This window comes from Miscanthus floridulus, chromosome 7 (genome assembly GCF_019320115.1).
Source record: "Miscanthus floridulus cultivar M001 chromosome 7, ASM1932011v1, whole genome shotgun sequence".
Classification (NCBI taxonomy): Eukaryota; Viridiplantae; Streptophyta; class Magnoliopsida; order Poales; family Poaceae; genus Miscanthus; species Miscanthus floridulus.
In genome coordinates, this window is record NC_089586.1 from 106407187 (window position 1) to 106422385 (window position 15199).

General features: G+C 45.5%; 2 protein-coding genes across 2 annotated transcripts; one reads left to right on the forward strand and one right to left on the reverse strand.

Moving 5' to 3' along the window:
* Window positions 1-1860: 1860 nt before the first annotated feature.
* On the forward strand, window positions 1861-12942 carry LOC136464142 (mechanosensitive ion channel protein 1, mitochondrial-like). Its single transcript, XM_066463103.1, has 7 exons — window positions 1861-2067; window positions 4592-5160; window positions 5579-5850; window positions 6622-6722; window positions 9437-9544; window positions 12013-12222; window positions 12816-12942. The coding sequence occupies exons 1-7, from the start codon at window positions 1861-1863 to the stop codon at window positions 12903-12905; spliced, it is 1557 nt and encodes a 518-aa protein (XP_066319200.1). The 3' UTR covers window positions 12906-12942.
* A 20-nt stretch (window positions 12943-12962) lies between these two features.
* LOC136464141 (uncharacterized) lies at window positions 12963-14969 on the reverse strand. Its single transcript, XM_066463102.1, has 2 exons — window positions 13357-14969; window positions 12963-13235 (listed from the first exon to the last, which is right to left on the reverse strand). The coding sequence occupies exons 1-2, from the start codon at window positions 14863-14865 to the stop codon at window positions 13119-13121; spliced, it is 1626 nt and encodes a 541-aa protein (XP_066319199.1). The 5' UTR covers window positions 14866-14969; the 3' UTR covers window positions 12963-13118.
* Window positions 14970-15199: the final 230 nt, after the last annotated feature.

The window sequence follows — 15199 nt, forward strand, 5'->3', positions numbered from 1 at the left end:
GCGTTCGTGGCGCTCAGGGTGGCATGCACGGGCTAGACAGGTGAGCGTCGAGCTGTTCTTAAGGGAGTGAGCTGGGTTCATGCAGCTGCACACGTGTGACTCTGGAAGCGATACGTGTCGAGGGTAGTGGATCTGCGGCCGTGCGGCGGCGGTCGTACGTAGGTGTTGGCTACTGGCCACGGCCACGTGGTGAATGCTGCTCTGCCATCCACGGTTCCACACGACGGTAACAAAATATAAACACAAACACATGCTTTTGAAGTATGTTTGGCTTGGGCCGTGGCAGCCAAATATCTGTCAGACAATAAATATAGCCCGCTATATATTTGAAATTGAGGTATGAAATTACTTGAACAGACAATGTTGTCTGGGCAAACAACCCAATAGACTCCATGGCAGCTAGTGCTGCATATCTTGTTGCGAGAGAAAAACGTTATATCATAAAGCCTTACGGAAATGGGTCAAATAGGAGCGTAGCAAAAACATTCAGCCATCACCATCACTGCCACAGGCCAGCGCAGCGCATGACGTCTCTTTTTTCCAGGTGTGGGTACTCTTTCTTTTTCCCTTGATTGAAAAGACCAGGTGTCGGAGGCTCCGATAGCCAGCTTGCAGTAGCCAAGCGCTCACGAAGTCGGGCTTCTAGTTGCAACGCGCGTCAGCCGAACCATCTAGCGGGTGCCTCTGCTCTGGCACTACTTCCCTCCAAGTCTCGCCCATGCGCAGCACCATCCCACTCGATTCCCAGGCTCCCAGCTCTTCTCGTCGTCCTGCCGTGCCGTTGAGCGTTGGTTGGTTTCTTTTCTTCTCAGCGAAGGGAAGTATTTCTTTTTATCTCCATTCACTCAGAGTTTAAGTTTTGAATTTTTGATGTTGGAATGCGGATGATGATAGGAGGCCACCCTCGGTTGCTTGCTTGTTTCTCTGCGGATACCACAGAACGGCGGCTATCGTCGTCTAGTGATCTGCGGATATTCGGTGAGAAATTTCATCGACCACCTTGCGATCAGATCAGCTACTTGTTTGATGTGTGTTTATGACTTTATGTGCTGTCTTTTAGTGAGGCGATCTATGGGATCTCGAAGAACTAGTTTAACTTGCACGTTAGCGTTATCGGGGTTACAAATAATTAATGTCAAGATGTCAACATCTGAATTCGTTGTCCTGTACTCCAGTCTCTAGTTTGTTAAGTGTTGTCGTTGTCCTGTACTCCAGTCTCTAGTTTGTTAAGTGTTGTTGTTTACACGTACTTGGTGTTCATCACAGAATTATTTAGCAGGTTTGAGCACAATGGAACGCTCAACCTTGTTAATGGGCCATCACAAATTTATCATGGTATAGTTTGTTGCTTGTTTGTAAAATTGTCATGTTCCAGAACAGTGTGAAGGTCGTAGTTCAGCATTGGCTATGCGGGGATATCGGCTCCGTGTTGGAAATGATGCGAATATGTTACCAGCTCACAAATATGCGTAATTGTGTATCATATTTAACCATTTTACAACATATATTTAAAATTAAGGAGGTTCACTTGATTTAGAGTCATTCATTTCCTGTCTGTCAGCTTATTGCATACTTGAAGTTGAAATGTTGAATCGCAATAGTCACTAGCACTGTTAGGGGATACTAGAAGAGCAATGAGATGGTTGCGTGGAGTGTGTGTTCTTGGTACAGTGCACATCTTATACCACTAAAATGTTTGGATTAGCATTTCCTCTTAAGTGCTTGAAATGCTTTCTTTCTTGGCTTCTGTAATGTTTTTGTCACTGTGTGTGTGATTTGCGCTTGATCTCTAGTTATTGTTAATTTGACAATGTGCGTGTTGAATATCTGAGTCAGTGCAGGGCGTTTCTGTTAGCTGCCATGTCAATTTTTATTAGAAAGGATGCGATGTTTAGGAGCACAGCAATTTTGCGATGGTCTTGCCAAGCAGCCAGTGTTCGGAGTCCCAGAGAGGCATCTCCTGAGCAGTGTTTATATTTTGGAGTTCCTTGGAGATGGTTCAGCTATTCTGAGCTTGAGCACACTGAAAAGCTGGGCACTTATCCCGTTAGTATTGAAAAAAGCAGCACGATGCATTTTTTTTTGAAAGATCCGGTTAAACCGGCTTGTATTAATAAGTAGAAGATAGAGTTCAACATACATGCGCGAGCTGCGCCCTCCCAAGTGGCAGACCGCCACCTGGGATGTTAATGTTCTATGCTAATTACTCATTGAATTCATCTCAATCCTGAGGAAGTGGAAGGTCCTCCCCCCTGTTAACGCCCACTTGGAGTACTCATCCTTGATCTTGGCGAACAGTGCCTGTACGGTGCTATGGTTTTGTTGGAAAACAATAGCATTTCTTTCCTTCCAAATATGCCAGGTAGTCAGCATTGCTAGTGAGTGCGCTACTTTCGTTCCGATACTTGTGATTGCAAAGAACCACTCTTCCATGTCGCTGTAGTCGTTCCAACCCTCCGGCTGAAGGTTAAGGCAACTGCTCCATGTTGCTACCATCGTCCAGACTTCTCTCGCAAACGGGCATTCCGTGAATAGATGGACGGCAGTCTCCAAATTCCTTTCACACAGAGCACAAAAATAGTTGTTTTCCCATCCCCTCAACTGTAGCCTGGCTGCTGTCCAGACTCGATCTTGCAGGAGCAACCATAAGAAAAATTTGATGCGGGGTGTCGCCCATGCCTTCCAGATCAGTTTTGGAAAATTGGAGAAAGTCTGACCGCAGAACTGAATTTCATAGGCCGACTTGGCACTGTACTCGCCTGAGCTCTCAAGAGTCCAAACAATAGTGTCCTCTTGCTCACATGATTGGTCCAGATGCAAGGTGTGTATAAGTTTCCACAGCTCGACAAAATCTCTCAATATCTCTGCATTCAGATTGTGTGCAATGTCCTGAATAAGCTTACCGTCAAAAATGGCCTCGCGCACTGTCCTTTTCTTCCGCTTTACGTGCGTGTACAGGCTCGGGAAAAGGGAGGACGGTGACCGCCCCCTGATCCAGCACGAGGTCCAGAAAGGCGCTCTCCTGCCATTGCCTATGATTACTTTGGTTGCCGCCGAGAAAAGGGCGATGTCCTTCTCATCCACAGGTAGCTGCATCCCAGCCCACGGTCTATCTGTACTGCTCCACGTTAGCCATAACCAGCGCAGTCTTAATGCTCTACTGAACCTCTCCATATCTACGATTCCGAGGCCTCCATGGCGGATAGGTCTTGCAACCAAAGGCCAAGCCACCTTGCATTTCCCACCTGTGATTTCTCCATCTCCAGCCCACAGGAATCGTCTTCTTAGCTTGTCGAGATCTTTCAGTAGTTGTTTTGGTGCGTTGAGAGAGGTTAGCATATAAATTGGAATCGCACTTAGGACTGAGCACACAAGCTCTCTTCTCCCTGCCGGATTCAGTAAGCGTCCTTGCCAGCCAGCTAGCTTCTTTCTTGCCTTGTCTAAAATTCCTTGGAGATGAACAATCTTTAGTCTACCCAAGGTCAATGGTAGTCCCAGGTAAGTGATTGGAAAATGCACCTTTAGGCCTGCAAATGGTTCTAAAACTTGATCCAGATTGATACCGGCACATCTTATGGGAGATACTGAGCATTTTGTCCAGTTTAATCTCAGCCCAGTCGTCGCCCCAAAATGAGTGAGGATATTCAGTAAGGATGCGACTTCTTCTCTGTTTGGGTTCAGGAAGATGACTGCGTCATCCGCATATAGAGAAAGTCTAATTTTAGCACATCTTCCACGCAGGGGGGGAGAGGACACCATCATTTGTCGCTAGCTCCAGGACCTTTTGAAGCGCATCAATTGCTAGGATGAACAGGTATGGGGATAGGGGGTCACCTTGCCTCAGACCCCTAGCATGTTTAATTTTTTCCCCTTCAGTGCCATTAACCAGGATGGACGAGCGTGAAGAGCACAACAGCAAGGATATCCAATCCCTCCATCTCGGGCTGAAACCACGATGTTCCATCATCTCTATCAAATAATCCCAAGAGACCGTGTCGAATGCTTTTGAGATGTCTAGCTTGAAAAGCAACGCTGGCATCTTAGTTCTGTGATATGCTCGCGCCAGGTTCCTCACGTACATGTAGTTGTCATGTATGCAGCGTCCTTTGATGAAAGCACTCTGTGAAGATGAGATCAAATGGTCCATGTGCCTTGATAGCCTGATGGCCAGAGTCTTTGTTATCAGCTTTCCAAAGGAGTGCACTAGGCTAATGGGCCTAAAGTCCTTCGCATACTCAGGTGTTTCAGTTTTAGGGATGAGGACAATATTGGCTCCATTGAGATGTTCCAGAGGTCCTGCCCGTAGATTGTAAAAGGAGCTCATTGCTGTCATTATGTCATCCTTGATCGTCTGCCAGCATTTTTTGTAAAAAATTCCAGTGAAACCATCGGGTCCCGAAGCCTTTTCTGCAGGGAGCATCTTGATGGTATGTTCCACTTCTTCCTCAGTGAAAGGCATGTCTAAATCATTGTCCTCAATCCTGCATAGCTGTAGGTTGTTCCAATCTTTGCTTTGCGTGCGCTGAACCCTAGTACCCAAAAGGTCATTGTAGAAACGGTACAAGATCTCTTCCTTTTCCTCATGGCTCCAACGATGCATTTTAGAGTTCATTCAAAGAATTGTTGGTTGGTTACGGCAAAGCATCACTACAACCAATCACTGGGGTTCTCAGGTGTATCAAGTCTTCGTCGCATGTGTTCCTCGTATACTAGAGCTAAACCAGATGGTCTTGAAAGTGCTGTCTCAAAGGTTTCTTCTACAGGAGCTTCTGAAGTTGACAACATAGATGATGGTGGAAACACCTGGATTGATATGTCAGAAGATGCTCATCGTTCTGCTGTTGATGCTAGCACTGCTGCACGCAACAACATGAAGCGTCTGAATGATGCAATTACACTTCATGTCCAAGAGTTATTTGGTAATCACACAGATCTACAAAAGGTAATTGTTCCACTTGGTGGGACACTGATCGGTACAGCAATGGCATGGTTTGTAATGCCTGTTATTCTAAGAAAGCTGCACAAGTATGCATCAGATGGTCCTCTTAGGACATTCGAGGGAGATTCTACTAAGAAACATCTGTCTTATGAAACAAGCTTGTGGAGTGCACTGGAAGATCCTACAAAATATATCATCACATTTATGGCATTTTCACAGATGTAAGGAGTTATAATTTGCTAATTGCTTACCTTTTGAGAGACTTAATTTCTTAGTACTTCTTATTGTAAAATATTATTGGCAACAAAATAAGATTTCGCTAGATGCTCTTGAGGTTAAAACCAGATTCTGGAATTTTCATATTCCTTTCATATATTTTTATTATTTTTTAAAGTAGAATTCCTATGATTTTTCCTTTGCAATATATATATATATATATATATATATATATATATATATATATATATAGACACACACACACATACATGCTAGAAAACTTTTCTGGCTATCTATGGTATTTTATACTTGTTCATACTGTTATTGACAGCATGATCTTGTTTATCTATGACGCAGATCGTTTTCTGGCTAGACTTTGTTCTGAATATGTCTGAGGTCTCTTATGTTTCCTTCCTTCCTCAGGGCTGCAGTTATTGAGCCAAGCATTTCAGTTTATCTTCCACAAGCATGGAAAGGGGCATTTGTTGTATCTTTTGTGTGGTTCCTTCATAGGTGGAAAATTAACTTCATTGGTCATGCTATGGCCAAACAAGCTGCTACAGGAACTGACCGCGAAAGATTGTCAGCATTTGATAAGGTGTCATCGCTAGGACTGATAGCATTTGGAGTTATAGCCCTTGCTGAAGCTTGTGGTGTACCTGTGCAGTCAATATTAACTGTTGGTGGTGTTGGAGGTAATGTTTAACACAATGTTCTTCTTCGTGTGAGCATTTCCACTTAAAAATCAGGGCTTTCTTTTATGTGGACTAAGTAGGCAAGCAGCAAGGCTACCTGAATCATACCTTTACCATGTCAGTAACAGTTATATGTAATACAATTGCTGTCTCTGGATGATTGGTAATGTGCCTTACATCTCATTTGGTAGACTTTATGTGTGAACATTGACTCAGTGCTCTTTCGGCAGCTCTGGTCTTGGTTATCTTACCTGTTGCCACAAGAAAGGATATGTAAACTGCACTGAAATTTCTACTGGTTTGAACTTGGTTGGTCACACAAGTATGGTCTACATCATTTTGTTCAACCTGTATTAGGTTTGAAATTCAGTAGTAGTTTGACTGCCTTCAATATCATCAGCAATCTACATATGGTAAATAATTTACCTATACTTGCTCATAACTAAAAGCTGGATCATTTTTTTACTTCACTAGTAATTGCATTTGCCAGACTACTACCTCCGTCTTGAAAAGAATGGAATTATAGGGTTTTGTTTTAGTCAAACTCTCTTAAGTTTGACTAAGTTTATAGAAAATAGTATTAACATTTATGAGTCCAAATATGTGTGCTATGAAATATATTTCATAATCTAATGATACTTATTTATGGTATCATAAACATTAGTATTTTTGGTATAATTTTGGTCAAAGTTATGACAGTTTGACTTGAAAAAATCTAGAACGATATCCGTGGATGGAGGGAGTAATATTCTCTTACCTATGTTGCTATAGGTGTTGCTACTGCTTTTGCGGCAAGAGATATCCTTGGTAACATGTTGAGTGGATTCTCTTTACAATTTTCAAGGCCATTCTCAATTGGAGACTACATAAAGGTCCCCGGTTATTTATCTAACCAACCTTTTATACTCCTTTATTTTCCTGGAATCTGTGTCATGTGATCTTAAGGTTGTAGTCATTAGCTTACCAATAACATGGATAAATTTAGTAGTTAACCTTGCTGAAAATGTCAAATACATTATATGTATTAGTTCTCGAGTAAGCTTAAAGTCGGTTTGGATGATATTTATGTCAGTGAGTTAATAAGGTAGCTACAAATAAAAATTTAGCATGAAAGCAATTTTTTTGTTAAATATTAACAAAGGAACAGTAGATAAAATAGCTTCTATAAGTAAGAGTGTAATAATTCACCCTTTTTAACAAAAAATAACAGGAGCTCTGTCTTTCAATTATTAAGCGGAAAAGAGAGTATATGTATATGAACATGGCTTAACTGCTGAAAACAAAGGTCCATCCTCCCATAACAAACCCGACCCCCTAGCAAAGGCCAAACTACCCTTGTAAATCAAGTGCCCTTCTGTATTAAAGTAGGCAATATTTTGTTTTCTTCATGACCTGCACTGTGGTGAGGTGCTTATTTTCGAAGATTTTCCAGTTTTGCTCTTTTCAGAGGTTCCACATTATATATCTTGAACTTTCACCTTTGGTTTTTGTGTAACAATGACTTGGCTGCAGCTTCCCATGAGTCTCTGACATTATTGAAATTTGAGGGGAGCACGTATTATGGGATCACGAATATTTCCCATGTGTACACTTACGACCAAGCCATCTACGTGAAGGGGCATAAGAGCAACTTGAGCAGGAGCTCTCAAATCAGGGTCCCACTTTTCATTTGAGGGCTCCCCTACTTTTGAGGTCCAATTTTTTTGGTTTCTACTCCAGGACCTCAAATCAAGGCCCTTAAATTTAACCAAGTAGACAGCTAGACACTGGCAAATGGGATTCACTTATCATTCTATTTTTTCTCTTCTCTCTACCTCTTTCACCCAATGCCCCCCTAACTCTGCCCGTACCTAGTCGACCGCCGCATCTCGCTCCTGACTCTCTCGATCTCCTGCCGCGTCCGACCATGTCCAACGTCTAGGATGGGGGCAGGGAGGAGCGTTGTGGTGCCGGGACCACCGCCGATGAGAGTATCCACGCCAGGAAGACTTGGGTGGGATCTAGACGTGGGATGGGAAGAGGAGCTGCGTCGAGGACCTGGACGGGACGTGGAGGACCTCGCCGGGGGACGGGTGCTCGGGAGACGAGCCACATTGAGCCGACAAGCCTCGCTGCGGGAGCCACGCCAGGCAAAGGACTCTCTTCGGGGGAGAGAAGGCCACGGGAAGGGAGATTCGCCGAGGGAAGAGGCGCATCATTGGGGGGAGTGGAGCCGCGTCGTCGAGGGTGATGGGCTGCATCGTGGCCTCAGGGAAGTTGTGTCGGGGGAAGGGTCTCGCCGCGGACGGTGGAGCAGGCGGCGTGACATCGGATCCATATGGGCGGATGCAATTCCTCCTATGCACGAGGAGGATAACGGCAACAACTGACATTTGAGGGTCGAAAGCAAGTCCCTTGGAATGAGGGCTGAGGGGGAGATTTGAGGGGCCTCTCATGTTTTTAAGGCTCTAGTAGGGTTCTGCTAGAGCTCGTTTTTTTGGTTCTGGTCCTCAAATTTGGTTTGTTTTTGAGGGCTCAATTAGGGGTCGTGGTGGAGTTGCTGTAAGAGGCAAAGGTGCTGCCCAGTTTTTGGATTGCCCATTGCAGAACGAGCAGGTGGTTTGTATTAGGTTTCATGCACCAACTAGATGAACCCAAAAGCTTAACCCATTGGGAAGAGGTAGGCAATCCACTTATACTTCAACACGTGCAGCCACATACAAAGTGCAGATGAGGAAAACAAAGGAGCGGAGGGCTTAAATAATGCCTCTGTCAGGATTTGAACTCGAGACCTCTAGCTTTGATACCATATTAGGTTTAATGCACCAACCAGATGAACCCAAAAGCTTAAGCCATTAGAAAAAGATGAGCAATCCACTTATACTTGAACAGTTTAGTGTGGCCATCCATAGATAGTGAGGTTATCCATCATTAGAAGCTTGTTTTGAATTAAGATCCAGGCGAACAGCTTGCATTTATTTTTCCACGCGAGCCTACCAAATGAGTTGTGTTTTCCTATGTGACCACTCCGAGGAATTGAGCTTTGAATGCCGATTGTGAGGAGTATTCGCCATTTGTTGTCCACTTACACCTGATTGTGTCTTCTGCTGATGGCTGTAGATAAATTTCTTGTAGCCTTATCCATAGGGAGTCAATTTCCTCCACATGAGTAGTTGTCGTGATTTTTCCTTGAGTTTGAATAAGTGCACCTAATGAACTCATTCAAGATTCCAAGTTTCCCTTAGGAAACAAAACATACAAAAATGTGGTTTCCTGAGATAATATTTTTACATGTTTTAAGTAGGGTAAAAGAAAAAAACTATCATGGAGAATGAATATAGGTTTAGAAGACAAAGTTCAATAAAGAGTTCATGCTTTGGACAGTTCATACTTCCAATCATGCCTCGTAAAGCTTCCATCCCTGTTTTATCTTTGGTACTTCCAGCTCCAAAATTTCAAGAAACAAGCACTGATGCCTCTTCTAACAAAACCGTTTCATAGTTAGCTAGTTGTAACTTTGTCTAGTTTTAATGGCTATACCAAACTCGTTTACTGCTTTCTGGCTTGATGCAAACTTTGCATGACTAGAATTGTTTTTCAATTGCAGGCTGGTTCAATAGAAGGACAAGTGGTTGAAATTCGACTGACTTCTACTTTGTTGATAAATACAGAAAAGCTCTCTGTTGTAGTCCCTAACTCACAATTCTCCAGCCAAGTAATGTGTCACGTTTAAAATGTTATTTTATTTTATCTTTGAATCAATATTTTGCATATCAATGTGGAATTTTGGACTTCCAAGTGGGTTCCCTCCTTAATATGATTCTTCTACCAAAATAACTTGTAGGTGATAGTGAACAAATCAAGGACCCAGTGGCATGCTAGCATGTCCAAACTTCCTGTAAGAATTGAAGACATCGAAAAGATTCCTTCTATAACAAAGGAGATAAAAGCAATGTTGATGTCCAACTCAAAAATCGACGCTCCATATTGCTACCTCTCACGGTTAGAAAGTTCACGTGGAGAGCTTACCATTGCTTGCAACATCAAAAGCACGGTACGTTAACTATGTTCCTCTTAAAAAAACTGCTACCTACTCATGACATGTTGAGGTACTATTACTTTGATGAAACACAATAATGTGAATTGACTGGGTATACCATATGCATTTCTCTATGTGCTGTGATAATAAAGCGACCATTGGTTCATTTTTTATGCACAATATTGCATATTAGCCTTTTATATCACATAAAACAAATGTTTTTGGGTGGAATAGCAATCGTTCAAACGAACATGAGCCAAGAGCCAACATACTGCTCTATAAGCCTTCAGGGATCAAAAACTCGTTACATCATGTAGAAGTTACCACACTTAGCATCTTTTGCGTTGATAAGTCTGCGTAGTGCGGTGCCTTTGTTAGAGTTTAGCTGATGTTGGGAATCTGTATTATGATTTTGTGTTTGTTCTCTGCGTATTGGTGGCCATTTGAGAAGCAGTTTGACAACTAATTTAAGCTCAACTTTTCAGACTGATTTGGTAGTACAACTGCTCATTTTATCGGTTCAGTACATTGGAGTTTAATGTAACATTACTGGTTTAGTGTACTAGAGCCCTATCTCCTTACTCGTTAACATTTGACTTTATCTGACCACAGAAGATAGAGTGGTCATCTACAGAACAAGAAATTCTCCTGAAAGCTGCCAGTATCATCAAGCGACATCAACTTTGGACTCCCGTGTAATCCTATCCTTTAAAATTTTTTCTTGTTGCTATCTACAGCATGTGTAGATAGATAGTTTCAATTGGACCAATAGAACAAGAACAAGCATGATCAATGCTCATATATGAGAGGGATGCGTAGATGTTCGTTCGTTCTTTCTTTCTTTCTTTTTTTGTCTTCTATCTTACTGTCACAGGAATAAAAGACAGGGAAACGGACGGATTACCATTACAACTTATATGTGCGGTACTTACATTTACAGTTGGCTGATCTCCAGTCCTCACATACACCCACGTCTATGGACTATGGTCATCATCTTCATCTTGTTCCCGTCCTCTCCTGCCTAGGGAGACGACAGAACCCTACAGCAATTCCTGTCTCCGAGACTGCAACAGTAATGGATCAGTACTAACCCGTCAGCATCGGCATCGCACACTAGAAGTAGATGATACAGTAAAGGAGAATTGTCCAATAAAAATGAACAGAAGCAGAGAGCTCCAAAAGGATTACCTTACCCCATGATGTCAGAATCATGCTTCTTAACCACGAGATCGGCTCACCACCACCGCCGTTGCCGTCGCGGCACCCGCGCTGCTCCACCGTGGCACCGCCGCCACCCCTCGTGGAGCTCTCGCGCGACTCGCCCACTCACGAGTAAAGGTGCATTGAAGGGACGACGCGATACTTCACTTTTGACTTTTGATGAGGAGATGAGGAGGGACGACATCTTCATAGAATATTCTCTCCCCTTGGGCGGTTTCCATCCCTCTATTCCCTAAACAAACACTAGAACTAGGTGGTTGTCCTCCCCCCTCCCCCCAACTAAACACAACCTTGATCCACTATATTTAGAAAATGGAGACATCATCAAGGGTTAATGACAAGACGATCAAAGAACTCAAGCAGAGCAACCGAGCACTCACAATGGATCGTGGATGAGTCAAGGCACAAGGTTGAAGATCTTTCAAGAGTTAGGATTGCTAAGAAGGAGATTTGAGTATCCAAAAGCTCGACAAGTGCTCAATATATGGTGGTGTAATCTTGAAGAACAAATGATCCAGATAGCCAAGTTATGCTACACAGAATTCAACTGATCAAATTTTTCTTTAATCGGAGTTCATATGAATAAGTTAAAGGTGATATCTGAACTATGAAGGTTTGGCAGCCTTACAATTTGTTAATTACTATTGCTTTAGCACTTAGCTATGATCTTATTAATTACTACATGAGCTTTGTTTGTATAGTTACAGAGGCATCTAATTGAAATACACCAACGTTAGGATATCAACAACAGTATGCCTAGCGCCAGGACGCTCCGGCACCCGCGTATGGAAACCGCCCCAGCATGCGTACATTAATATTTTGCATATCAATGTGGAGTTTTGGACTCATTGCTATTCCATGGACCATATTATCTTTATTCTTTAATTCCAATTGGCTTCCCTCCTTACCAAAGAAATCTGCAGGTGATAGTGAACAAATCAAGGGCCCAGTGGCATGCTAGCGTGGCCAAACTTCCTGTAAGAACTGAAGACATCGAAAAGATTCCTGCTATAACAGAGGAGATAAAAGTAATGTTGATGTCCAACCAAACAATTGATACTCCATACTGCTATCTCTCACGGTTAGAAAGTTCAAGTGGAGAGCTGACCATTGGTTGCAACATCAAAAGCACGGTATGTTAACTATGATCCACTTAAAAAACTGATCTCTTATCATGATTCTGACATGTGAGGTACTATTAATTCGACAGCACAATGTGAAATGTCTGGTATATTATATATTAGACTTTGATCTACAGAAAACATATGTCTTCGTGTGGAATAGCGGTCGTCAAACAAACGTCAGCCAACATACTGCTCTGTAAACCTGTAGGGATGAAAAACTTGTTGCATATCTTCATTATGTGGAAGGAAACAGGAATGTATGATCTCCAAACAACATTGTGCTGCCAAATATCATGTAGGAGTTACCACACTAGGCATCTTTTGCGTGATAGATAAGTCTGCAGAAGTGCACTTGTGTGCTTTGTTGTAGTTTAGCTGATATTGGGAATCTGTGTTGTGGTTTTGTGTTTGTTCTCTGAGTGTTGGTGGCTATTTAGGAAGCAGCTTGACAACTAAGTTGAGCTGAGCTTTTCAGAGTGATTTGGTAGTACAACTGCTCAATTGGTCGGTTCAGTACATGGAGTTTAGTGTAGCACTATTGGTTTAGTGTACAAGAGCCCTATTTCCTCACTAACAGAACAATTGATTTTCTGTGGCCACAGAAGACAGAGGAGTGGTCATCTACAGAGCAAGACATTCTCCTGAAAGCTGCCAGTATCATCAAGCGACATCAACTGTGGACTCCCGTGTAAACGTGTAATTCTAGTCCTTTAAACTTGTCTATTGTCGCATTAACAGCATGTGTAGATAGATGGGTTCATATAGGGACAAAAGAACAAGAACCGGCATGATCAATGCTCATATGGGAAGGGGATGTGTAGATGTTCTTTCTTTTTTCCCTTCTATATATCTTTACTGTTACAGGAATGAAGGACAAAGTGAATTATCTGTGTGATAATTACATTTTACCGTTGGTTGATCTCCCAGTCCTCACATACACTAACGTCTATGGTCATTGTCTTGTTGCCGTCCTCCCCTGCCCCGGGAGACGACAGCACCCTGCAGCAATTCCGTCTCGGAGACTACAACAGGATCATGAAACAACTAACCAGTCAGCGTCAAACACTAGCCGTAGATGATACAGTAGAGTAGAATTGCCCAATGATCATGAACAGAGGCAGAGAGCTGGACGAGGATGATTACCTTATCCCACAATGCGGGATCGGGCTTCTTAACCACAAGCACGCTGTCGAGCAGCGTGTCGGGGTCTGGGATCTTCCATCGGCACACCGGGCGTGCCTCGTCGCGCCGCCGCCACCGCTGGTACCTCGTCACAGTGGTCTCGCCGCCGCGCGCCACCGCACGCCGCGCAGCGGCCAGGTAATACAGCGCGGGCCGCTCGCACGGGTTGCGCGCCAGCGGCCGCGTGTTGAAAGCGTGCGACTTGTAGTCGGCGCGTCGGTACCAGTTGAGGAACGTCCGCGCGGGGGTCTCCATCTCCCGCGGCGAGATCACGCCCCTCGCCACCATCACCACGAACCCCCAAGCCACCGACACCGTCCACCGCTTCGCCTCGTCGTAGCATATGGACTGCTGCATCAGCCCCACCGAGTCCAGCATGACGGGGCCCTCGAACAGCCTCCGCACCGCGGCCGGGCGGGACCGCGCGTTCGGGAACAGCGGGCGCACCACGTCGAGGTGGTGCAGCGACACGAGCGGCGCAACGGGGTGCGCGGCCAGGAGGCCAAGGAGGTCCCCGTACACGTCGTACTGGTGGAACCCCGGGTGCCTTGTCAGCGGCACGCCCAGCTCCGCCATGCACGCCTGGATGCGGTCGTCGCTGCCGTACAGCGACGGGTACCGCCGGATGCACGCGTCCTGCATCCGCTCCAGCCTCGCCGCCAGCGGCTGGCTGATGGCGAAGCCCCCGCCGCCGAACGCCATCCCGTATGAGAAGTAGATGTTCTGAAGGTGGCTCTCGGAGGGGGAGCCAATGTAGTAGGGCTGCCGGTGGTCGAGCCTGCTGAGGACCGCGAGCAGGTTGTCGGGGAGGAAGACGGTGTCGTCGTCGCCCATGACGAACCACCGCACATCGGGGAGGCCGAGGCGGAAGGTCTCGGAGACGATGCGAGAGATGCGGATGGCGGACCGGTGGCCGCGCCGGTGCGTGTAGGGGAAGCGGGAGGTGTCCGCCGAGACCTTGATGGGCGGCAGCCCATCCGGCACGCTGGAAGACCGCACGGGGCGGTCCATCCACACGAAGCCGCGCATGCCCCCGCCAGGGCGCCACCAGATCTTGATGTACTCCTTCCGCTTCTCCCATAGGCGCGCCGACGCCGCGATGCCGAACACTACGTGCTGCAGCGTCGTCGCCGTGAGCACGGCGGGAGGAGGAGGAGGAGGCGGCGGCGGCGGCGGTGGCGATGGCGTTGACGATGTAAGGTTATAATTGTTGGTAAAATGAGTTTTGTCAAAATTGTTGGTAAGATGAGTTTCGTCAAAATTGTTGGTAAGATGAGAGACGGTCAAGGCGTTTGACGTGCCCTTGGCTGTGACGGGGTCCGCCGGCGGGCAGGAGGGGGTTGAGGAGAGAATGACGTGGAGGGTGTAGAAGATGTAGAGCACGGTAAGAGGGAGAAGGAGCAGGAGGACGAAGCGGAGGAGGGAGGCCACCGGGCTCTCCTTGCCGCCGCCTCCGGCGGCCGCCTTCATTGCCCGCGCCGTTTCCGGCCGTCGTTATGTTCCCGCGGTATTGGTACCTCCTCCTCGTCGGTTTCTTCGTGGACGGCGGAAAAAGTTGCCGGTGGCAGCGAGCTGATTCGTGCGGGAGGAGAGAGAGAAGAATTCAGAGGGGGCGGAGATGCGAGAGATCGGCAGGTTGCGCATTCTCCTCGCGCATTGGTGGGAGCGGTTCAGGTTCAGCTTCTCGTCTCCGTTTGTTCGTCGTGCGTTACGCAATGCTTCTCAGAGGCTCAGAGCACGAATGGCGCTCGCATAATCGCATCCCTGCAACGAATGCTCCAAAAAATCGGGTCCACGTTGAATG

Coding starts and splice junctions, on each gene's coding strand:
- LOC136464142 (XM_066463103.1), top strand. CDS start 1,861: ATGTCAATTTTTATTAGAAAGGATGCGATGTTTAGGAGCACAGCAATT. Junction 5,851..6,621: donor AACTGTTGGTGGTGTTGGAG/GTAATGTTTAAC, acceptor ATGTTGCTATAG/GTGTTGCTACTGCTTTTGCG. Junction 12,223..12,815: donor GTTGCAACATCAAAAGCACG/GTATGTTAACTA, acceptor CTGTGGCCACAG/AAGACAGAGGAGTGGTCATC.
- LOC136464141 (XM_066463102.1), bottom strand. CDS start 14,865: ATGAAGGCGGCCGCCGGAGGCGGCGGCAAGGAGAGCCCGGTGGCCTCC. Junction 13,236..13,356: donor ATCCCGCATTGTGGGATAAG/GTAATCATCCTC, acceptor ATCCTGTTGTAG/TCTCCGAGACGGAATTGCTG.